The 25,382-nt window shown below is 53.2% G+C and overlaps 1 protein-coding gene across 3 annotated transcripts in view; it reads left to right on the top strand.

The window, feature by feature from the left end:
* The window catches only part of immt (inner membrane protein, mitochondrial (mitofilin)), a 113,797-nt gene that overhangs the window by 79,658 nt on the left and 8,757 nt on the right, over positions 1–25,382 (top strand). For all 3 annotated transcript variants that reach the window (XM_072497574.1, XM_072497573.1, XM_072497572.1), the window contains one exon: positions 15,136–15,359. In XM_072497574.1, the coding sequence (XP_072353675.1) occupies positions 15,136–15,359 (224 nt within the window). The remainder of the gene's footprint in view (positions 1–15,135; positions 15,360–25,382) is intronic.

Raw genomic sequence — 25,382 nt, 5'->3', positions numbered from 1 at the left:
TGCACCCCTGTGCCGTCTCCACTGGCCCCAGATCCTTAGCGTTGCCGCCACCACCGGGCTCGTGGTATACTTTGACGGCGAGAGCGGCAGCGGTGCCGTCACCAACGCCCCCAGGCTCGTTCCTTTACAGGACGCCATCTCCACCCTCTTCCATGCCGCCCCCTCTCCCTCCATCACCCACTTGCGGATCATCGCCACATTTGCTGCCCAGTAGTAGCTCCCTAGGTTTGGCAGCGCCAACCCTCGGTCCCTACTGCGTTCCAGAAACCCTCTCCTTACCCTCTGGGTCCTATTGGCCCACACAAACGCCATAATACTCCTACCTACTCTCTTAAAAAAAGGCGTTGGTGATCACACTGGGAAGGCACTGAAACACAAAAAGAAACCTCGGAAGGACCACCATTTTGACCGACTGCACTCTACCCGCTAGCGAGAGCAGTAACATGTCCCATCTTTTGAAGTCCTCCTCCATCTGCTCCACCAACCTCGTCAGATTCAGTTTATGTAGGGCCCCCCCAACTCCTGGCTATCTGGATCCCCAGGTACCGAAAGCTCCCCTCTGCCCTCCTCAGCGGTAGATCCCCTATCCCCCTTTCTTGGTCCCCTGCCTGTACCACAAAAAGCTCACTCTTCCCTACATTGAGCTTATAGCCCGAAAACTCCCCAAACTCCCTTAGAGTCTGCATGACCTCCACCATCCCCTCCATTGGATCCGCCACATACAGCAACATGTCATCCGCTTAAAGCGACACCCGATGCTCTTCTCCCCATCGGACCACCCCCCTCCATTTCCTAGACTCCCTCAATGACATGGGCAAGGGTTCGATCGCCAATGCAAACAACAGGGGGCACCCCTGCCTCGTCCCTCGGTACAGCCGAAAGTACTCCGACCTCCGCCGGTTCGTCACTACGCTCGCCACCGGGGCTCTGTAAAGGAGCTTAACCCAACTGATAAACCCTCCCCCGAACCCAAACCTACGCAGCACTTCCCAGAGGTACTCCCACTCTACTCGGTCAAAGGCCTTCTCCGCGTCCATAGCTGCCACTATCTCCGCCTCTCCCTCCTCCGATGGCATCATTATCACGTTTAAGAGTCGCCGCACATTGGTGTTTAGTTGCCTGCCCTTTGCAAATCCCGTCTGGTCCTCGTGGATCACCTCCGGGACACAGTCCTCGATCCTCGTAGCCAGCACTTTTGCCAGCAAGTTAGCATCCACGTTGAGGAGCGAGATCGGCCTGTACGATTCACATTGCAGTGGGTCCTTGTCCCGCTTTAGGATCAAAGAAATCGTCGCCTCCGACATTGTCGGGGCCAGGGTCCCTTCCTCTCTTGCCTCATTAAAGTAGCGGGGCCAACAGGTCTACGTACTTCCTGTAGAACTCCACCGGGAACCCGTCCGGTCCCGGGGCCTTCCCCGCCTGCATGCTCCCCAACCCCTTGCTCAGCTCCTCCAACCCAATTGGTGCCCCGAAACCAGCCACCTCTTGCTCCTCCACCCTCGGGAATCTCAGTTGGTCGAGGAATCGTCTCATCCCCTCTTCCCCTGCTGGGGGCTGGGATCTGTACAGCTCCTCAGAGAAGGCCTTGAATACCTCGTTTATTTTCGGCGCACTCCGCACCGTGGCTCCCCTTCCATCCTTGACTCCCACTATTTCCCTCGCTGCCATCCTCTTACGGAGCTGGTGTGCCAGCATCTGACTCGCCTTTTCCCCATACTCGTAGGTCGCCCCCTGCGCCTTCCTCCACTGTGCCTCTGCCTTCCCTGTGGTCAACAGATCAAACTCCGTCTGGAGACGTCGTCTTTCCCCAAGTAATCTCTCCTCAGGGGCCTCTGCGTATCTCCTGTCCACTCTTAAAATCTCCCCCACTAACCTCTCCCTTTCCATGCCCTCTGTCTTCTCCCTATGAGCCCTGATGGAGATTAGCTCTCCCCTGATCATCGCCTTCAACGCCTCCCATACCACCCCCACCCGCACCTCCCCGTTGTCGTTGGTATCAAGTACCTTTCGATGCACCCCCTCACCTTCCCACACACCACCTCATCTGCCAGCAGTCCCACATCCAGCTGCCACAGCGGGCGTTGGTCCCTCTCCCCTCCCAGCTCCAGTTCCACCCAGTGCGGGGCGTGATCCGAAACGGCTATGGCCGAATACTCCGTTCCCTCCACTTTCGGGATGAGCGCCCTGCCCAGGACAAAAAAATCTATCCGGGAGTAGGCTTTGTGCACGTGGGAGAAAAAAGAAAATTCCCTGGCCTGCGGCCTAGCAAACCTCCACAGGTCCACTCCCCCCCCCCCCCCCCCCCCCCCCCCCCCCCCTCCAACTTACTGCTCACCATCACATATCGCCCTCCGTTATCCACTACGATATTCTTGGCCTCAAATGACACCCGCTTCCCCACCAATATTGCCACCCCTCTATTATTCGCGTCCAGCCCTGAATGGAATATCTGTCCTACCCATCCCTTTCTTAACCTGACCTGGTCCGTCACCTTCAGATGTGTCTCTTGGAGCATGACCACGTCTGCCTTCAGTCCCTTTAAGTGCGCGAACACTCGGGCCCTCTTCATCGGCCCTTTCAGGCCCCTCGCGTTCCACGTTATCAGCCGGATTGGAGGGGCTCTCAGCCCCCCCCCCCCCCCCCCCCCCCCCCCCCCCCCCCCCCCGGCCGACTCGCCATCTCCCGTGTCCGCGCCACCCCACCCTCCAGTCCCCCAGCCGGGATACCCCCGCCCCGCCCACCTCTTCCCATTCCCTTTCGGCCAGTGCAGCAGCAACCCCCCCCCCCCTCCGCTAGACCCGTGTCTAGCTTTTTTGCTCCCCCCATATCACTCCCGTAAGTCAGCTGACCCCGATTTCCCCCGCCGTCCCATTGACATCCCCATGTGGGAGTCTCCCAATCAGTGTGCGTTCCTCCATTCCTCTTCCCACCTTTCTTCCCTAGCGTGGGAAAAACCCCGCGCTTTCCGAAGCCTGCCCCGCCCCCTCTGGCGCAGCTCCTGTCGCGCGGCCTTGTCTCTCTTCCCCCCAGCCCATGTAACATTTCCTGCATGTGATTGGCCCCCTATGTACAACAACTATCACACATCAAACATCCCTCTCTCCCCCCCCCCCCCACCCACCCCCACCCACCCTCACAAACCCTCAGTTTGAGTCCAACTTTTTGGTTTGTATGAAGGTCCACGCCTCTGCAGGCATTTCAGAATAATGGTGTTGATCCTTGTGTGTGACCCACAGTCGCGCTGGCTGCAGCATTCCGAATCTCACTCCTTTCCGGTGCAACACCGCCTTGGCCCGGTTGAAACCCGCTCTCCTCTTTGCAACCTCCGTGCTCCAGTCCGGGTATATTCGGATCTCTGCATTGTCCCACTTGCTGCTCCGCTCCTTCTTGGCCCATTTCAGGACCCTCTCTCTGTCCGTGAAACGGTGAAATCTCACCACCATTGCCCTTGGCGGCTCGTTTGCCTTGGGCTTCCTCGCCAGCACCAGGTGTGCCCCATCCAGTTCCAGCGGCCTCGAAGGGGGCTCCGCACCCATCATTGCCCCGAGCATCGTGCTCGCGTATGCCCCGGCATCGGCCCCCTCCACACCTTCAGGGAGACCCAGGATCCGCGGGTTCTTTCTCCTCGACCTGTTCTCCAGGTCTTCGAGTCTTCCTGCCCATCTCTTGTGCAGCGCCTCGTGCTCCTCCACTCTCGCCGCCAGGCCCAAGATCTCGTCCTCATTCTCACTGACTCTTTTCTGTACCTCCTGGATCTTTACCTCGTGGGCCTTCTGGGTCATCCCTAGTCCTTCAATTGCCGACAACATCGGCGCCAGCATCTCCTTCCGCAGCTCCTCGAAGCAGCGCTTGCTGAACTCCTGCAGCTCCGGCCCACACTCCACTTTGTCCCCGGCCGCCGCCATTTTGCTTTTCTTCCCTCGCTTCTCCCGCTGCTCCAATGCCGCTTTTTTGGCCGTTTCGCTTCTGGTCCAGTCCATAAAAGTTGAAGGGGGACCTCTCTCTTCCCTTCCCCACGGGTTGTCTTCAAAAAAATTTCCGTTGGGGCTCCTCTAAAGAGCCCGAAAGTCCGTGATAGCGGGAGCTGCCAAATCGTGTGGCTTAGCTCCGCATAGCCGCAACCGGAAGTCTAAACACCCATTTCTTAAAGGTACTCTCAATACAGGTATTTATATACACACCCATTTATAAACACCCATTTCTTAAAGGTACTCTCACATGACACTGTCTCGCCTCCAAAACCCACCCATCCCACACTCCTCACCCCCTCCGGAGGGTGCCTTTTCACCCAAAAAGCCCTAGACTTAACCTGGGTTTGATGTCTTTCTTTGATCACTGTGGGCTGCCATTCAGTTCCAGCAGCGCTCTTTATTGAGTTCTGGCGATGCTGGGACTACAAGAGCTACTGACCAATCAAATTTGATGGTAACTCTTGAGATCGGGACATCTCCCAATGAGAGCTGCTATGTTGTAGGGTGACCTTATTTGTCTTGGTATTGGTCGTGACTTTTTTCCCAGAGAGCAAATGGTGCAGCTCCCCCCACCCATAAGACATAGGAGCAGAATTAGGCCACTCGGCCTATCGAGTCTGCTCTGCCATTCAATCACGGCAGATATTTTCTCATCTCCATTCTCCTGCCTTCTCCCCATAATGCTTGGTCCCATTCTGAAAATCCAGCCTGAACGCATGTGTGGGTCATTCATAACTCTCATAAAGCCTCATTATGCATGCTTGGGTGAGAGCCTTGACTTCCATTAGTTCCTTGAAACAGGTACGTGGAAGGTGAAACATTGCTTGATTGACAGCTGCTTTTCTTAGAACTATTTTGTCAATAGTTCACTGTTTCTTTACACAACATAAGAGGTGTCAAGTGTTTATAGTTTCTGCTAATGACACCTTAAAGGTCTGGTTTATTAGGGGTTGTAGTGACCAGTTATTTAAAGAAAATTAGGAATGGCTTTTTTTTTCAATGGCCATTTTAAAAACACATGCTATCATTGGCTCTGTACGGAGTGTATACTGAATGGGCATGGAAGTGCTATGAGTTGGCATGGAGGTTATGAGGGGCCATTGGGGATGGATTAGCAGCATGATTTGGCATAGAGTGGATGAGGGCCATTGTGAGTGGGTGAAGGTGGATGATTTTGCATAGTTGGGTGCATAGGTAAGATCTGTTCCCACTTGAGTACTCTGCTTCCTCTGAGGGGCCATGAACCACGGGTCCTTGAGAAGCTGGCTTGACTATCTGAAGAGAGAGTTTGGGTGCAGTCAAAGTTGGGTATGGTTTATTAATAATAATAATAATCGCTTATTGTCACAAGTAGGCTTCAATGAAGTTACTGTGAGATTAAGATGAAGAAGAGTGTGTGCTTATAAAAGAATGCAAGAAGCTGGAGTGGACCATATGGCCTGTTGAACCCGCTCCTCCATTCAGTACAATTTTGGCTGATCTCAGGCTTCAACTCCATTTCCCTACCCACTCCTCCCCATATCCATTAATTCACTGAGAGATCAAAGATCTGTCTATCCCAGTTTTAAATCGATTCAAATATGGAGCATCCACAAGCCTTTGGAGTAAAGAATTCCAAAGATTCACTACCCTTAGAAGTAACTGCTCCTCACCTCGGTCTTAAATGTTCGGTCCCTGGGCAGCACGGTGGCGCAGTGGTAGCGCTGCAGTCTCACGGTGCCGAGGTCCCAGGTTCGATCCTGGCTCTGGGTCACTGTCCGTGTGGAGTTTGCACACTCTCCCCGTGTTTGCGAGGGTTTCGCTCCCACAACCCAAAGATGTGCAAGGTAGGTGGATTGAACACGCTAAATTGCCCCTTAATTGGAAAAATGAATTGGGTACTCTTTATAAAAAAACAACAACTTTTTTTAATGTTCGGTCCCTTGTTCTGACACCGTGCCTCTGTGTTTTAGATTCCCTGACCAGCGGAAACAATCTCGCAGCTTCTACCCTATGAAGCCGCTTCAGAATTTTGTAGATTTCGATGCAACTGCCTCCCAGCCTTCTAAAGCCCAGAGTATATAGGCCTAGTTTACTCAGTCTCTCACATGGGATAACCCTCTCACCCCAGAGACCAATTTAGTGAACCCTCACAATGCTGACTCTAATGCAAGTTTATCCTTTCCTGAATGTGGAGACCAAAACTGCACATTTCAGATGTGGTCTCAAAACTTCTTTATTCTTGTACATCAATCCCCTTGCAATAAAGGCCAATGTGCCATTTGCTTTCTTAATTTCATGTTGCACCTGCATTATTACCTACGTCTCTTTGAAAATCAACAGTTACATGTTTCATGCCCTTTTTTTTTTTTAATCTGCTTTTTCTATTCTTGTGACCAAAGTGAATGACTTCACACTTCCCTACATTGTATTCCATCTGTCATCTTGGTGTCCACTCAGTCCGCCTATATCTCTTTGCAGCTTCTCGGTGTCCTCCGCACAGCTCATGAGCAGCATGGCAGCACAGTGGTTAGCACAGTTGCTTCACAGCTTCAGGGTCCCAGGTTCGGTTCCCGGCTTGGGTCACTGTCTGTGCGGAGTCTGCACGTTCGCCCCGTGTCTGGGGTGTTCCGGTTTCCTCCCACAGTCCAAAGATGTGCAGGTTAGGTGGATTGGCCAAGATAAATTGCCCTTCGTGTCCAAAAAGGTTAGGTGGGATTGGTGGGTTACAGGGATCGGGTGGAAACATGGGCTTAGGTAGGGTGCTCTTTCTAAGAGCCGGTGTAGACTTGATGGGCCAAATGGCCTCCTTCTGCACTGTAAATTCTATGATTCTTATGTTTCAATTTAGCTTTTTTCAGCAGCAAAATCAGATACATTGCTGCCTGCCTTTTCCTCTAGATTGTCGATATCGATTATAAATAGCCACGGTCCCAGCACTTATTCTTGTGCACTCCACTATTCACTGCCCGCCAATTTGAAAAAGCACTGTTTATATTCACTCTCTGTTAACCAATCCTTTAACCACACTAAAATATTATCCCCACCTCCATTCATCCTCATCTTGTTTAATAACCTTTCGTGTGGCACTTGATCAAATGCCTTTTGGAAAGCCAGATATAGTACATCTACTGGTTCCCCTTTATATATCCTACTAATTACATCCTCAAAAAAGCTTTCAATTTGACAAACACAATATAGAAGGTTTAGAAGTGAAAAAGCAAATAAGAGAAGCAAAGAGGGGAGTATGAAAAGAGACTGGCAGCTAATAGTAAAGGGAATGACAAAGTCTTCTATAGGCATATAAATAGTAAAAGGGTGGTAAATGGAGGAGTGGGGCAGATTAGGAACCAAAAAGTGGATTGTGCAGGAGGCAGCTGAGGTATTAATTGGATACTTCACGCCTGTCTTTACCCAGGAAGAAGATGCTACCTAAGCCACGGTGAAAGAGGAGCTGGTTCATACACTCGAAAGCTTTAAAATGGATAAGGAAGAGGTATTAGATAGAAAGACTGTTTGTACTTAGTTGATAAAACACCAACACCAGATGAGATGCATCCAAGGATACTGAGAACAGTGAGAGTGGAAACTGTAGAGGCATTGGCCATAATTTCCAGTCTTCATTAGATTTGGGTTGTAGCCCCAGAGGACTGGAGAATGATAAATGTTATACCCTTGTTCAAAAAAGGGACAAAAGATAAGCCAAGCAACTACAAGCCTGTCAGTTTAACTTTGATTTTGGGAAAACGTATAGAACCAATATTATCTGGGACAAAATTAATAATTACATGGACAAATGTGGGTTAATTAAGAACATAAGAAGTAGGAGTGACGAATGTGATATAAAATAGTTACTTTAGAGATATTAGTTAATGTAATGTAGAGGTAGGCCAGTTTAATTCTGGTGAGTTCACAGACAAAGGATTTCAGACCGCATGGAAAAGCAGGAAGTGGTGTGTCCACCAAAGCAGGAGAAAAGGATGCTGGGTAATAGGGGCCAGAGGAAGGGATTGGAAGTAAGCCAATCAGAATAGATCAACAGGTCAGGAGGGATATAGGATGGCATCGTGTATGTGAAACTTGATGCCATTTGAATGTATCAGTACAGATTCCTTTGTTCCATATCCTCACTTGATTCCAGAAGTCCATGGAGCACAATGTGCTTCGTGCTCCTGAGAATTGAGGAACGCTTGCAAGCTAAATAAAATAACTAATGCTGTACCTGCAAATCCATCTCGACTTTTATTGAGGCCAGACTGACGGGTAAAGAAACTTGGGATTCTACAGGAGTAGGTAATTTAAGCACCTCGGGCCTGCTCTGCCATTCGGTATGATCATGGCTGATCTCATCTCAGTATCACCTCCCCCTCCCTGCCTGCTCCTTGTAACCCTTCATCCCACTAATTACTAATTTAAAAATGATCTATCTCCTTAAATTTGTTTAGTGTTCCGCGTCCACTGCACTCTGGGGTAGAGAATTCCGCTACTCATGATCCATTGAGTGAAATAATTCCTCCTCATTTTTGTTTTAAATCTGCCACCCCCTTAGCCTAAAATTGTGCCTCTCCTTCTAGACTGTCCTACAAGGGGAAACATCTGCTCTACCTAAGGAAAACCACCATGGATATTTTAAGGGAAAATTGTGTTTAAACAACTTGCTGGAGTTTGTTGAAGAAATAACAGAGGGTCGATGAGGGCATTGTTGTTGATGTGGTGCACATGGGACTTTCAAAAGGCATTTGATACAGTGCCACACAACAGACCTGTGAGCAAAGTTATAGCTCATGGAATAAAAGGGACAGTAGCAACATGGCTATGAAATTGTCAGGAAACCAAGAGCTTAAAGGATATTTTTCGGGCAGGAGGAGGTTTGTAGTGGAGATCGTCTGGAGTCAGTGTTGGAATACTTGCTATTCCTGATATTTATTGATAACATAGACTGTGGGAGTGCAAGGCACAATAAAATTTATGGACGAAGCAACATTTAGAAGCATTGTGAACTGTGAGGAGGCAGGTGTCGAACTTAAAAAGAAAATCGACAAGTTGGTGGAATGGGCAAATAATAGATTATTAAGCTTCCATTTCGTATGTTTGTGCGAAGTTCAATCCAGAAAAATGTGATTTGACTCATTTTGGTAGGGAGGAAATGGAGAAACAATGGGCGTAATTTAACTGCTTCGCCGTGCCCGATTTGGTGTCTTGAGAGGCCGTTGAATCTCACAAGAAGCCTCTCACGAAGTTTGCGAATTTTGAGATGTCTCACTAGATTCAACTGAACCTCGCGAGACGTCGCGATCTGGATCTCGCTCTCACTGGGCTGGATTCTCCCGGGACCCCCAGCCTCACCTGGGAGATCTCTCCAGGTTGTCGTTTAGTACTGGTCCACCACGCGTAATGGCACCTGGGGGGTCTCCCAGGCCATTGCAGACGCCTGGATGGTCGGGGGCAGGGCAGGGTGGCACTCTACACTCCCCCTGACACCCAGACACCTTGGCACTGCCAGCCATGGCACCTTGGCACTGTCAGGTTGGCAGGGGCACTACAATGGTGGTGTATGGTAAAGGGTGGTATGAAGGGGCCACATTAAGATTGTGGGGGGTGAAGGATGGGAGGCCTGAGAGGGAGTGTGGGGAGGCATGTAAAGAGGTTGGGGGGGCCCTCGGCGACCCCATAAGTGGGATGTCCTCACTTAATGTCCGTGTGTGCAGGGGGGTGGGGCGTGATACTGTCCATGGGTGGGGTACCCTCAAGCTCACTTAGGAATAAGGGCACCCTTTCAAAATGACGGCCCAATGTCTGAGGAGCTGGTATCGCTGGCGAGTTCAGCTCCCCACTGTTAAAAAAAATCCGGGCTAGACTGGGGAGAAACTCCCCAAGGCCCCCAAAATTTACTGCGGGTGGGTGACTGGTATGGATCTCGCCCAAAAAGCCGGCGGGAAACACCACGCCAAACTCGCCCAAAATGACACTTACAAATCTTTTAGTTGAATTCCACCCAGTGTAAAATAAAAGGTGGAACTCTAAAGGGGTGCAGATGAAGACCGACCTGGGTGTGTATATTTGCATACGTAATTAAAGGCAGCAGGACAGGTTTAGAGGGCGGTTAATGAAGCATACATTCTCCCAGGCTTTATTAATAGGGACATAGAGTACAAGAGTGAGGAGGTTGCATTGAAACTGTATAAAACACTAGTTCAGCCTCAGCTGAAGTATTGTGTCCAGTTCTAGGAGCTGCACTTTAGGAAAGATCTGAAGGTGTTAGAGAGAGTGCAGAAAAGATTCCTCCGAATAATTGCAGGGATGATGAACTTCAGTTAACATAGATAGAAGTAGGGACTGTTTTCCTCAGAAACGTCAGAGATTACATTAGATAGAGGTATTCAAGGTTATGAGGGTAGATGGGGAGAAACGTCCCAGTGTGAAAGGATTGAGATCGATAGGGCACACATTCAACGTAATTGGCAAAAGAGACATGACAAACCTTTTGATGCAGTGAGTAGTTAAAGTCTGGAATGCACTGTCTGAGGGTGTGATGGAGGCAGGTTCAATCAAGGCATTCAAAGGGAATAAGACTTATCTGAAAAGGAAGAATATTCAAGGTTAGTGGAAATGGGTGTGGAATGGCACTTGGGAAATTGTTCATTTAGAGAGCTGGTACAGACAAGATGGAGAAGGCCTCCTCCTGCACTGTAGCAATCTGTGATTCTTGGCCGAAAATGTAGGTTCACATGTCTTTGCAAAATGCTTTCACAAAGGAAATTAACAAAAGGTCTTCATGTTTCTATATCTAATTACTCTAATATCTTCAGTTAGTACTTTTAATGAAAATGTGTTTTTAAAATATTATTGTAATCCTAGAAAGTGTTTATTTTGTGCAGAAGTTTTTCCCTTCATATTTTCCAAGTATGGCTTTTAAATGTGAGCTGCTAAACTGAGCTCTGTGCAAATTTATATATTGTACTATGCCTGTGAAACAACTGGCATGCAGTTGTGTAATTGATATTTTTTTTAATCCATTAAATATTTTGTCTGTATTTAACTTTTCTTTTTTAAATAAAATATTTTATTGAAAATTTTTGGTCAACCAACACATACATTGTGCATCCTTTACACAATATTATAACAACACAAATAACAATGACCTATTTTATAAACAGAAAATTAATAAATAATAAATAACAAAAATGAAAACTAACCCTAATTGGCAACTGCCTTATCACAAGTAACACTCTCCAAAAATAAAATTTAACAGTCCAATATATAATTATCTGTAGCAACGACCTATACATATTATAGAGTATATATTAACAACCCTGAGAGTCCTTCTGGTTCCCCCCCCCCCGCCCCCCCGATCCTGGGCTGCTGCTGCTGCTGCTGCTGCCTTCTTCCATTCCATCTATCTTTCTGCGAGGTATTCGACGAACGGTTGCCACCGCCTGATGAACCCTTGAGCTGACCCCCTTAGAACGAACTTAATCCGCTCTAGCTTTATAAACCCTGCCATGTCATTTATCCAGGTCTCCACCCCTGGGGGCTTGGCTTCTTTCCACATTAGCAATATCCTGCGCCGGGCTACTAGGGACGCAAAGGCCAAAACATCGGCCTCTCTCGCCTCCTGCACTCCCGGCTCTTGTGCAACCCCAAATATAGCCAACCCCCAGCTTGGTTCGACCCGGACCCCCACTACCTTTGAAAGCACCTTTGTCACCCTCCTCCAAAACCCCTGTAGTGCCGGGCATGACCAAAACATATGGGTGTGATTCGCTGGGCTTCTCGAGCACCTCGCACACCTATCCTCCACCCCAAAAAATTTACTGAGCCGTGCTCCAGTCATATGCGCCCTGGTAATACCTTAAACTGAATCAGGCTTAGCCTGGCACACGAGGACGATGAGTTTACCCTGCTTAGGGCATCTGACCACAGCCCCTCCTCGATCTCCTCCCCCAGCTCTTCTTCCCATTTCCCTTTTAGTTCATCTACCATAGTCTCCCCTTCGTCCCTCATTTCCCTATATATATCTGACACCTTACCATCCCCCACCCATGTCTTTGAGATCACTCTGTCCTGCACCTCTTGTGTCGGGAGCTGCGGGAATTCCCTCACCTGTTGCCTCGCAAAAGCCCTCAGTTGCATATACCTGAATGCATTCCCTTGGGGCAACCCATATTTCTCGGTCAGCGCTCCCAGACTCGCGAACTTCCCATCCACAAACAGATCTTTCAGTTGCGTTATTCCTGCTCTTTGCCACATTCCATATCCCCCATCCATTCCCCCCGGGGCAAACCTATGGTTGTTTCTTATCGGGGACCCCCCCAAGGCTCCAGTCTTTCCCCTATGCCGTCTCCACTGTCCCCAAATCTTCAGTGTAGCCACCACCATCGGGCTTGTGGTGTAGTTCCTCGGTGAGAACGGCAATGGGGCTGTCACCATAGCCTGTAGGCTAGTCCCCCTACAGGACACCCTCTCTAATCTCTTCCACGCCGCTCCCTCCTCCTCTCCCATGCACTTACTCACCATTGAAATATTAGCGGCCCAATAATACTCACTTAGGCTCGGTAGTGCCAGCCCCCCCCCCTATCCCTGCTACGCTGTAAGAATCCCTTCCTCACTCTCGGGGTCTTCCCGGCCCACACAAAACCCATGATGCTCTTTTCAATCCTTTTTAAAAAAGCCTTCGTGATCACCACCGGGAGGCACTGAAACACAAAGAGGAATCTCGGGAGGACCACCATCTTAACCGCCTGCACCCTCCCTGCCAGTGACAGGGATACCATATCCCATCTCTTGAAATCCTCCTCCATTTGTTCCACCAACCGCGTTAAATTTAACCTATGCAATGTGCCCCAATTCTTGGCTATCTGGATCCCCAGGTAACGAAAGTCCCTTGTTACCTTCCTCAACGGTAGGTCCTCTCTTTCTCTACTCTGCTCCCCTGGATGCACCACAAACAACTCACTTTTCCCCATGTTCAATTTATACCCTGAAAAATCCCCAAACTCCCCAAGTATCCGCATTATTTCTGGCATCCCCTCCGCCGGGTCTGCCACGTATAGTAGCAAATCGTCCGCATACAAAGATACCCGGTGCTCTTCTCCTCCTCTAAGTACTCCCCTCCACTTCTTGGAACCCCTCAACGCTATTGCCAGGGGCTCAATCGCCAGTGCAAACAATAATGGGGACAGAGGGCATCCCTGCCTTGTCCCTCTATGGAGCCGAAAATATGCAGATCCCCGTCCATTCGTGACCACGCTCGCCATCGGGGCCCTATACAACAGCTGCACCCATCTAACATACCCCTCTCCAAAACCAAATCTCCTCAACACCTCCCACAAATAATCCCACTCCACTCTATCAAATGCTTTCTCAGCATCCATCGCCACTACTATCTCCGTTTCCCCCTCTGGTGGGGGCATCATCATTACCCCTAACAGCCTCCGTATATTCGTGTTCAGCTGTCTCCCCTTCACAAACCCAGTTTGGTCCTCGTGGACCACCCCCGGGACACATTCCTCTATTCTCATTGCCATTACCTTGGCATCTACATTTAGGAGGGAAATAGGTCTATAGGACCCGCATTGTAGCGGGTCCTTTTCCTTCTTTAAGAGAAGCGATATCGTTGCTTCAGACATAGTCGGGGGCAGTTGTCCCCTTTCCTTTGCCTCATTAAAGGTCCTCGTCAATACTGGGGCGAGCAAGTCCACATATTTTCTATAGAATTCGATTGGGAACCCATCCGGTCCCGGGGCCTTTCCCACCTGCATGCTCCTAATTCCTTTCACCACTTCTTCTACCTCGATCTGTGCTCCCAGTCCCACCCTTTCCTGCTCTTCCACCTTGGAAAATTCCAGCCGATCCAAAAAGCCCATCATTCTCTCCCTCCCATCCGGGGGTTGAGCTTCATATAATTTTTTATAAACTGTCTTCAACACTCCATTCACTCTCTCGGCTCCCCGCTCCATCTCTCCTTCCTCATCCCTCACTCCCCCTATTTCCCTCGCTGCTCCCCTTTTCCTCAATTGGTGTGCCAGCAACCTGCTCGCCTTCTCCCCATATTCGTACTGTACACCCTGTGCCTTCCTCCATTGTGCCTCTGCAGTGCCCGTAGTCAGCAAGTCAAATTCTACATGTAGCCTTTGCCTTTCCCTGTACAGTCCCCCCTCCGGTGCTTCCACATATTGTCTGTCCACCCTCAAAAGTTCTTGCAGCAACCGCTCCCGTTTCTTACTCTCCTGCTTCCCTTTATGTGCCCTTATTGATATCAGCTCCCCTCTAACCACCGCCTTCAGCGCCTCCCAGACCACTCCCACCTGGACCTCCCCATTATCATTGAGTTCCAAGTACTTTTCAATGCACCCCCTCACCCTTAGACACACCCCCTCATCTGCCATTAGTCCCATGTCCATTCTCCAGGGTGGGCGCCCTCCTGTTTCCTCCCCTATCTCCAAGTCTACCCAGTGTGGAGCGTGATCCGAAATGGCTATAGCCGTATACTCCGTTCCCCTCACCTTCGGGATCAACGCCCTTCCCAGCACAAAAAAGTCTATTCGCGAGTAGACTTTATGGACATAGGAGAAAAACGAGAACTCCTTACTCCTAGGTCTGCTAAATCTCCACTAGTATACACCTCCCATCTGCTCCATAAAATCTTTAAGTACCTTGGCTGCTGCCGGCCTCCTTCCAGTCCTGGACTTCGACCTATCCAGCCCTGGTTCCAACACTGTATTAAAATCTCCCCCCATTATCAGCTTTCCCATCTCTAGGTCCGGAATGCGTCCTAGCATCCGCCTCATAAAATTGGCATCATCCCAGTTCGGGGCATATACGTTTACCAAAACCACCGTCTCCCCCTGTAGTTTGCCACTCACCATCACGTATCTGCCCCCGTTATCCGCCACTATAGTCTTTGCCTCGAACATTACCCGCTTCCCCACTAATATAACCACCCCCCTGTTTTTCGCATCTAGCCCCGAATGGAACACCTGCCCCACCCATCCTTTGCGTAGCCTAACCTGGTCTATCAGTTTCAGGTGCGTTTCCTGTAACACAACCACATCTGCCTTAAGTTTCTTAAGGTGTGCAAGTGTATTTAACTTTTCTATAATACACAAAAAATATCCCAAATGAATGGCTATTCTCCAGAGATACTTGTTACATGCTCTTTTTTAATGGTATTTTCAAACTGTAGCTGGCCAGCTGAGCACTGATGACCTTAACTCATTGATTGCCCATGCCCACCGTCGCATTGACCAGCTGAACAAAGAGTTGGCAGAACAGAACGTGCGGGAACATCAGCGCATTGAAGTTGCACTTGAGCATCAGAGACTGGATCATAAGAGAAATTTGGAAACAGCAGTGACAAAAGCCTTGGAGCATTATCGATCAGAAATCCGTCTTGAAAGGGACAAAAAGGTACTGCCCAAGCCAAGTTCTGCTAGGGTTTTAATAGCCACTGTCTTGCTGACATAAACTGTAATTTCATAGATTTTTAGAATATATTACCAAGAATTTTAATGGTCAGAGTCTCAATAATTTGGATTGTTATTATGACACACCAGTAGTAACCTGTTGCTAGTGCATCATGTTCTATGTGGGACTAAGGACATTTCATGTGTTCTGGATAATCAGATGTGCAGGAAAAGCTGTCAGTTGATCAAGCTTATGCATTGATCGAGCTGCAATCATTTCAGTGACTCAGCTATGAGGAGAGCTAGAAAATATACAATTTTTCCTTTGAACAGTGTTCCGGATGCCTGGTCAGATTCCAACAGTGGCGAAGATACTGGGCCAGAACCACAACGTTTTCTTTGATTTTCAAAGATGGTGCAGAAAGATCGATTAGTTCCAGGAGTGACTGCATAAGAAATAGGACTTGGTTATTTTTGCAAACTAAACTTTATTAACAGAAAAGAAAAACATTATTTAAACTTTTAAATGTCATACCTAACACTAACAGCTTACATGTATCTTTTAACCCTAACATACGATTTCCCATTAAACAGCATGTAAAATGGACGTACAATTCTCAATTCCACTTAGGCAGGCTGGCAATAATGCTACTTGCATTTACAGAATATATTCCGGTTGTTAGAGTAGCTCTTTCAGACCCCTTTTCAAAATCTGGGGCGAAATTCTCCGTTATCGGTGGAAACTCCGCCGATCGGCGCAAAAAAACGGCGCAAATCCCACTTGCGTCACGTCATAAAAATGGGCCGATAGTCTGCGGCCCGAAATGGGCTAGCAGCGACGTAACGGGATCCGCGCTTGCGCAGTGGTTCACGCCGTGCAGCGTCATACGCGCTGCACGGCGTGACGGCTCATAAGGCCGCGCAGCTCCCCCCCACCCGACCGGAACAGCCGACCGCAACACCCGACTTGATGGCTGGCCGTCGCTCAGCCCCGAGGTTCAAGTCACGCGATGTGGAGGCGCTCCTGGATGCGGTGGAGCAGAGGAGGGACGCCCTGTATCCCGGGCACGGCCGCAGAGTTGCCCCACGCCACAGCCGGCGTCTGTGGAGGGAGGTGGCAGAGGCCGTCACCGCTGTGGCCCTAACACCACGGACAGGCACCCAGTGCCACAAGAAGGTGAACGACCTCGTCAGAGCAGGCAGGGTGAGCGTCCCCCATATCCCCCATATCCCCCCTCCCCCATATCCCCCCCTCCCCCATATCCCCCCCTCCCCCATATCCCCCCCTCCCCCATATCCCCCCTCCCCCATATCCCCCCTCCCCCATATCCCCCCCTCCCCCATATCCCCCCTCCTCCATATTCCCCCCTCCCCCATATCCCCCCTCCCCCATATCCCCCCTCCCCCATATCCCCCCTCCCCCATATCCCCCCTCCCCCATATCCCCCCCCCTCCCCCATATCCCCCCTCCCCCATATTCCCCCCTCCCCCATATTCCCCCCTCCCCCATATCCCCCATATCCCCCCTCCCCCATATTCCCCATATCCCCCCCTCCCCCATATCCCCCCTCCACCATATCCCCCATATTCCCCCCTCCCCATATCCCCCATATCCCCAAGTGAATCCAGCCCTAACCTTAACCTCTGCAATGCACGCGCAACCGATGGCGTGCATTCATATACCTGCCTAACACTGTTGCCTTTTACCCCTGCCACCCCCCCCCCCCCCCCCCCCCCCCCCAGGAGAAGCGCGCACACAACAATAGGGAGCATGTGAGGACTGGAGGAGGGCCCGCTGATGAGAGGCCACTGACCGTACACGAGGAAAGGGCCCTGGAACTGGCTGGCGGACCTGAGGACCGGGAGGTTGCTGATGCAGAGGTCGGGGCCCCACGAGCAAGTGAGCCACCAACAGCCCGTCCCCATATCCCCCCTCCCCTATATCCCCCTCTCCCGTATCACCTGATCACTGCCTGATGTCTAACCATGCATGCTTCATTGTGTATCGCAGGACCAAACGTCCAGGCACCCATCCCCGCAGATGCAGACCGCCCGCAGGATGCCCCTCGGAGACCACGGGAGACGGAGAGACCCGAACCCTCCAGCATGCGACGCCCGCAGGATGCCCCTCGGAGACCACGGGAGACGGAGAGACCTGGAGCAACAGGGAGACGACACCCCCGTCACGTGCGGGAGCGACCACCCAGCGATGAGGGGGGCAGCCACAGGCCCCCGTCACATCCGACCCAGGACACCACTACCCAGGACACCCCTACCCGGGACACCACTACCCAGGACACCCCTACCCGGGACAGCACTACCCGGGACAGCACTACCCAGGACACCCCTACCCGGGAAGACGAAAGACCGGACAGTGACTCAGAGTGGATGGGTGGAGACGAACCCCCACCCCAAAGTGCCATGGACTCAGAGTGGGACGAAGAGCACGACACAACGCCACTGCTGTCACCAACACCCTCCACCATCGCAGAAACACTCACCACGGTTGGGCACTTTAGTGATGAGGCGTCTGGTACACTCACTGGTGCGCACAACACAGCCGTCCCGGTACAGCAGGTGGAGGTAGGAGCAGCAGAGGGACCGGGCGGTCGGAGGGCAGCCCAGGCCAAGCGAACATCTGCCGCCCAGATGGATCCCGGGTTCCTGCAGTTACCACACCCACACATAGATCCGATGCAACCACCGACACGGAGACGAGCGAATAGGGTGACGGGTGGCTTGCGGCGGCTGCGGTCGCAGGTGGAGGAGTCCACCCGCGTCCAGGAGCTGGGAGTGGTCCCGGTCATGCGTGCCACCCAGGCTGACACCGCACGGGTGGCGTCCGCGGTGGAGGCAATGGGTGCGACGGTGTCAGACATGGGGAACGGTTTGCGAGGCCTGGGGCCTTCCGTGCAGGCGGCGTCTGTGGCCCAGGAAATGGCTGCCCTCTCACAGGAGGCCATGAGCCAGTGCCAGCGCCAGATGGCAGAGGCGCTCAACGCCATAGCCCAGTCTCTGCAGGCCATGGCCCAGTCTCTGCAGGCCATGGCCCAGTCTCTGCAGGCCATGGCCCAGTCTCTGCAGGCCATGGCCCAGTCTCTGCAGGCCATGGCCCAGTCTCTGCAGGCCATGGCCCAGTCTCTGCAGGCCATGGCCCAGTCTCAGCAGGCCATCGCTGAGGGCATCGGCGCCAGTGGCCATGTGCGAGCTGGCGTCGCACTGTCGCAGACAGGGTTCGACAACCCCCTGGGCTCCATGGCTGCAAACCTGCAGACCCCTGTCGATACCAGCACGGGCCTCCAGGACTGGCAGCGCCAGATGTCGGGGGCGCGTCGGATGGCCAGTCCGTTCGCATCCCCCACCCATGTAGAGGCCTGGGGGCCATCGGGCACCCCGAGGGAGGAGGAGGTGGTGTGGTCCGTCCCGGCTCCCTCTGTAGGGGAGGTCCCGGTACACCGCGACACCTGGGACTCCCCCCCCCCTTCCGTCCCAGGTGCATCGGGTGGGCAACGGGCAGGACAGGCTGGCAGCTCGCCATCCCAGTCGCCCGGGCCGCAGCCTGGCCCATCTAGGCCAGGACGCCCCAGGAAACGGCCGCCAAAGGGATCCAGTGTCAGAGGGCAGGAATCACAGGAGTCCACCTCCAGTTCTGCTGTACCGTCTGGGGAACCACGTAGACGTAGTCAAAGGGCCCGTAAGGCCAAACAATTAGACACTGAGTAAGTTGGCACGGGTGCAGGGCACAGATGAGTTTTAGGCGCTAGGGCACGTGCATGAACTCCTTTGGTTATTAAAGTCAATGTTACACCTACCGAAGCTGCCTTTGTGCTCTGTCCAAAGTGTGCGGGGGTGTCATATACGTTGAGCGCAAGTGTGTGTGTGAGGGGTGGTCTTACCTCAGCCCCAGGTGAGTCTGCCCCCTTCCCCCTGGGCCGCCATCAACATCCCCCGGGCAGAGGACGGGACCGTGCGCTGCAGTGTCACAGCCGCATGCAGGGATGGTCCGGGTGGATGGTGGTACTGTGGCCATGGGTCAGACATAGTCCAACGATGTAGAGCCAGGAGCTCATCGGAGGCGGGTTGTCATCATTTTCCATGGCCTGCGATAGACACGCGTCCACCCGCAACTGGGTGAGCCCGGCCCGTTGTGCCGCCGGTGGATCGGCAATTGGGAGTGGGGGGGTGGTGTGCATGCGGGTGGGGTGTGTGGGGTTGGGGAGGGGGGTGATGGTGCTGGGTGGATGGATGGGTGGGGGGTGTGGGTGGTCGGCTGTTGTCATGGTGTGCGGTCTGTGGCCATACTACCCGATTCCCACGCCCACCTAGTCAGTGAAGCGGGCGTCTATCAGTCTGTCCCGTGCCCGCTGGGCCAGCCGGTAACGGTGGACAGCCACCCGTCTGTGTCTACCCCGTCTGCCCTGACCATTGCCCCCATCCCCCTCATCTGGGGAGGACTGGGCCTCTTCCTGCTGCTCCTCCACTCCGCCCTCCTCTGCCTGCGGCACATCGCCCCTCTGCTGGGCTATGTTGTGCAGGACGCAGCACACCACAATGATGCGGCCGACCCTATCTGACCGATACTGGAGGGCGCCCCCAGAGAGGTCCAGGCACCTGAAACGCATCTTCAGCACGCCAAAGCACCTCTCGATCACTCCCCTTGTCGCTACATGGGCATCATTGTAGCGGTTCTCCGCCTCATTGCGTGGCCTCCGTATAGGCGTCATCAGCCACGATCGCAATGGGTAGCCCCTGTCGCCCAGCAACCAGCCCCTCAGCCGGGGATGGCGTCCCTCGTACATGCCGGGGATGGATGACCGCGACAACACGAATGAGTCGTGTACACTGCCTGGGTAACGGGCGCAGACGTGCAGGATCATCATGCGGTGGTCGCAGACCACCTGTACGTTCATCGAATAGGTCCCCTTCCTATTAGTGAACACGGCCCTGTTATCTGCAGGTGGCCGCACGGCGACGTGCATCCCATCGATCGCGCCCTGGACCATGGGGAACCCGGCAATGGCAGAGAAGCCCACGGCCCGGGCATCTTGGCTGGCCCGGTCCACGGGGAAGCGGATGTAGCGGTGCGCCATGGCATAAAGGGCATCTGTCACTGCCCGGATGCACCGATGTCTGCGATATGCCGGACAGGTCCCCACTCGGTGCCTGGAATGACCCCGTTGCATAAAAGTTCAGGGCCACCGTAACCTTGACGGACACGGGGAGAGGGTGTCCCCCGCCAGTGCCACGCGGTGACAGGTGTGCCAGCAGGTGGCAGATGTGTGCCACGGTTTCCCAGCTCATCCGGAGTCTCCTCCTGCATTCCCGGTCCGTGAGGTCCTGGTATGACTGCCGGGGCCGGTACACACGGGGCGCCCTCGGGTGCCTCCGTTGCCGTGGGGCCGCGACGTCCTCCTCCCCCTCCTCGTCCTGTCGGTCAGGTGTCCCTCCAGCCTGGGCGGCTGCCGCCTGCCCCTCTGCGGCAGCCTGCGCCGCCTCTCTGGCACGCTCCTCCTCCTCCTCCTCCTCCTCATCCAGGGCAACATAGACATGAGCGGCTGCCACCACGGCGGCCAACATCGCTGGATGATCTGAAAACATGACGACCTGGTGGGGGGGGAGGGGAACGACGACATGTCATCATTGCCCATATCCCCTCCTCCCCCCAGCCAGGTGGCATGGACCGCATGGGTCCAACTGTTGGAGGCTGGCACCTGGCCAGGTGGACCAACTCATTTGCCCTCCCATCACCCACCCCGGCACGGACCCCCTCCCCAACCCCCAACCTCCACCCCGGCACGGACCCCCTCCCCAACCCCCAACCTCCACCCCAGCACGGACCCCCCCCCAACCTCCACCCCGGCACGGACCCCCTCCCCAACCCCCAACCTCCACCCCGGCACGGACCCCCCCCCCCAACCTCCACCCCGGCACGGAACCCCTCCCCAACCCCCAACCTCCACCCCGGCACGGACCCCCCCCCAACCTCCACCCCGGCACGGACCCCCTCCACAACCCCCAACCTCCACCCCGGCACGGACCCCCTCCCCAACCTCCACCCCGGCACGGACCCCCCCCCAACCTCCACCCCGGCACGGACCCCCTCCCCAACCCCCAACCTCCACCCCGGCACGGACCCCCTCCCCAACCCCCAACCTCCACCCCGGCACGGACCCCCTCCCCAACCCCCAACCTCCACCCCGGCACGGACCCCCTCCCCAACCCCCAACCTCCACCCCAGCACGGACCCCCCCCCCAACCTCCACCCCGGCACGGAACCCAACCCCCAACCTCCACCCCGGCACGGACCCCCCCCCCCCAACCTCCACCCCGGCACGGACCCCCTCCACAACCCCCAACCTCCACCCCGGCACGGACCCCCTCCCCAACCTCCACCCCGGCACGGACCCCCTCCCCAACCTCCACCCCGGCACGGACCCCCCCCAACCTCCACCCCGGCACGGACCCCCTCCCCAACCCCCAACCTCCACCCCGGCACGGACCCCCTCCCCAACCCCCAACCTCCACCCCGGCACGGACCCCCTCCCGGCACTCCCCCGGAGCCCAGCCTACTCTAACCACCCCCCCCACCCCCCCCCGCCGCACACACACACAAGCCGAGACACACCTCTCCTCAGGCAATCAGTCTGCGGCCACGCCATTTCCTGCCCAGAGCCAACCCCCCAGGCCGTCACTCACCTCCTCGCTGGTCGGCGTGAGCCTGGAGCACCGGGTCACGCCGATGAAAAGGAGGTTTGATTGACGTCGACGTGAACGGTCATCACGTCGACGGGACTTCGGCCCATCTGGAAGGGAGAATATCGGCAGGCCGAAAATCGGCTGCCTTGCGCAGACCCGTGACATTCTCCGCGGCAGCGGCGCCATTAACGCCCCGCCGACTTTTCTCCCTTCGGAGACTTCGGCGGGGGCGGGGGCGGGATTCACGGCGGCCAACGGCCATTCTCCGACCCGGCGGGGGGGTCGGAGAATGACGCCCCTGGTCTCTGTGGCATCTTTTCATGAACGCTCCTGGTGACTTTACAAATCCTTCTGCTCCCACCTGTTCGAATAGGATTCCTTTTCTCTCTCTGAGCTCCGCCTAGCCCTTCAAATAATGGTTCTCTCCTGGAGTGTCCAGACTTGAACTCAACATCACTATCTGGATTTTTGATTGCCCACTTCCATTTAGACAAAAGATCAGGACCATGCTATGACTATACAATTAACCTACAACTTGCAGACAAAAGATTTGATTTGATTTATTGTTACGTGTACCGAGGTACAGTGAAAAGTATTGTTCTGCATACAGTCCAGACAGATCATTCCATACATGAAAAACATAGGACATACATAATTACACAATGCAAATACATAGACACCGGCATCGGGTGAAGCATACGGAGTGTAGTACTACTCACTAGAGAAGATGTGTGAAGAGATCAGTTCAATCCATAAGAGGGACATTCAGGAGTGGTAACAGTGGGAAAGAAGCTATTTTTGAACCTGCTGGTGCGTGTTTTCAGACTTTTGTATCTCCTGCTCGATGGAAGAGGTTGGAAGAGAGAATAACCTGGGTGGTGAGGGGTCTTTGATTATGCTGCCCACTTTCCGAAGGCAACGGGAGGTGTAGACCAAGTCGATGGATGGGAGGTGGTTTCACATGATGGCCTGGGTTGTGTCCATGACTCTCTGTAGTTTCTTGCGGCTGCGCAGTTGCCATACCAGGCTGTGATGCAGCCAGATAGAATGGTAATAAATTGGTAAAAGTCAATGTGGACATGCCGAATTTCCTCAGCTTCCTGAGGACGTATAGACACTGTTGTGCTGTTTTGGTCGTAATGGGCTAATAGCTGGTCAGATCAGAGTGTAGGACAATGAGTGAGTCACTTTGGCCGAACAGAGGTATCCTGTTTATTCCCTTAACGAGTTTAATTTTGAATGGGACAATGTAATTCAGGCCAGTTGTGGGCCTATACTTCTGACTCAATGCTAGCAGTCTGTTAACCCCTAAATTGCCCACCACATCTTTGATCCCATTTCCAGATCCAATTAACTAACATCTCCCTATCGTAACAAACAGGAAAGATTAAGAGATGACATGTAGAAGATTTCAAGATGTGAGGTTTTCATGCAGTACATAGCGAAAAAATATTCATTCTGGTGAACTAGAAGTTATGATGCGAAATCATTGACACAAGATCTAAACAGGAGATGAAGAGCAATTTCTTCAGTAAATTGTCAGAATCTTGAAAGCTGTAAATAATTTTAGAACGAGAACCTGAAGGCGAAGAACATACAGGGGTACAGACAAAAAGTCAGGCTGTGGAACTGAGCCCGCCATAGACCTTCCCTGACCCATCAAGTCAATGGCTCACAATGTCCTCTCGCTGACCACGTGTCCATTGTCTTTCGAGATCTCAGTCTGATGTGGCCGAGCCATCCGGAGTCGGTCGCCCCGCCACCCAAGAGACCACCTTGGAGGAGGGCTCCGAGTAGACCACCATTGAGGCGTCATCACTATCATCCCCACATCATAATAATGATAATCTTTATTAGTGTCGCAAGTAGGCTTACATTAACACTGCAATGAAGTTACTGTGCAAAGCCCCTATTCGCCACATTCCGGCGCCTGTTCGGGTACATGGAAGGAGAATTCAGAATGTCCAATTCACTTAACGAGCACATCTTTCGGGGCTGTGGGAGGAAACCGGAGAGCCCGGAGGAAACCCACACAAACACGAGGAGAACATGCAGACTCCGCACAGACAGTGACCCAAGCCGGGAATCGAACCCGGGTCCGTAGCGCTGTGAAACAACAGTGCTAAACACTATGCTATTGTGCTACTCCCTTCCACCAGCGCAGAGGGACGCAGCTTGGTGGACGACATTAGTGCTTCTGGGGCACAATATGGTGAGCACTCCACAGTTTCTGATGTACATCAGGTGGAGGCAGGAACATCCAAGGGAGTCAGCTGGATCCCAGGACTCAGCAGAGTCCCAGTCAGATGCTGAGCCTCTGTACAAGGTTATCCCAGAGCTGATGCAGATGACAGGACACAGCTGTGAGATTCATGAGGGGATGTCGGCAACATTTCAGCGAGTGCATTGAAGGAGATGATACCGACAATGCATGGCATCGAGGCCAACACTGCTGGCGTGGAAAGCCTGGAGCACAACATTAGCGTCTTGAGTGGTGGTGCCCAAGGCATGGCTTGGTCTGTGCCGACCATGGCTAAGGGCCTCGATCCTATTCAAGTCGAAGAAGAACATGTTCCAGACACAGGTGGGCATTGCCGAGGCATCGCAGAGCATGGTCCAGTCACGGAGGAGCATCGCTGAGGGTATCAACACCATTGTGCAGACAATGGAGAACCACCAGGCCTGGTAGAACCAGATGATGCAGAGGCCTCTGGCGATCACTCCAGCTGGCCCTCCATCCCTTTGGAGACCCCCAGGGCCTTACAGGCACCATCAAGGAGGAGGAGGTGCTGGAGGCCAACTTGGGGCCTGCCACCAAGGAGATGGTGGAGGTCTCCATTTTTTACGAATCCCCCCTCCTGACACCGGTGCATCTCGAGGGCAGCGGATTATGCCAGTGGCACAGTTAAGTTGGCCTTCCAGAGGTCATTCGCCAAGGGCATCAAAGTCCAGAGGGCATGGAAAGCAGCAGCAGGCTGGCTCCACCTCTGATGTACATCCTGGGGACAAACTTGGATGTAGCACTACACCATAAAAGATTAAGAAGAGAGGATCTCTGGGGGGACAATTCGGGAGGGGGTGCTGGGGGAGAGAGACTATCTGTAGCTAGGGGGAATGGCAGTGTCAAATTTTCACAATTCGAACATGTTACACCTGATGCATATGAAACCTCTGTCATGTTAATCTTCGCAGCGGGATTGCATGCACCCCCCCCGGGCACACTGGTCCAAGATCAAATGTCTCCGATGCAGACCCCGTTCAGAGGATGGGTGTGAGCGCGCTCTCAGAAGAAAGACAGGAGTCAGACTTTGGCATTAACTGAGGAGCATCA

The sequence above is a fragment of the Scyliorhinus torazame genome, chromosome 3, assembly GCF_047496885.1.
Source record: "Scyliorhinus torazame isolate Kashiwa2021f chromosome 3, sScyTor2.1, whole genome shotgun sequence".
In the NCBI taxonomy this organism is placed as follows: Eukaryota; Metazoa; Chordata; class Chondrichthyes; order Carcharhiniformes; family Scyliorhinidae; genus Scyliorhinus; species Scyliorhinus torazame.
Note: the sequence above shows the minus strand (reverse complement) of the source record. Positions and strands in the feature narration are given on the sequence as shown.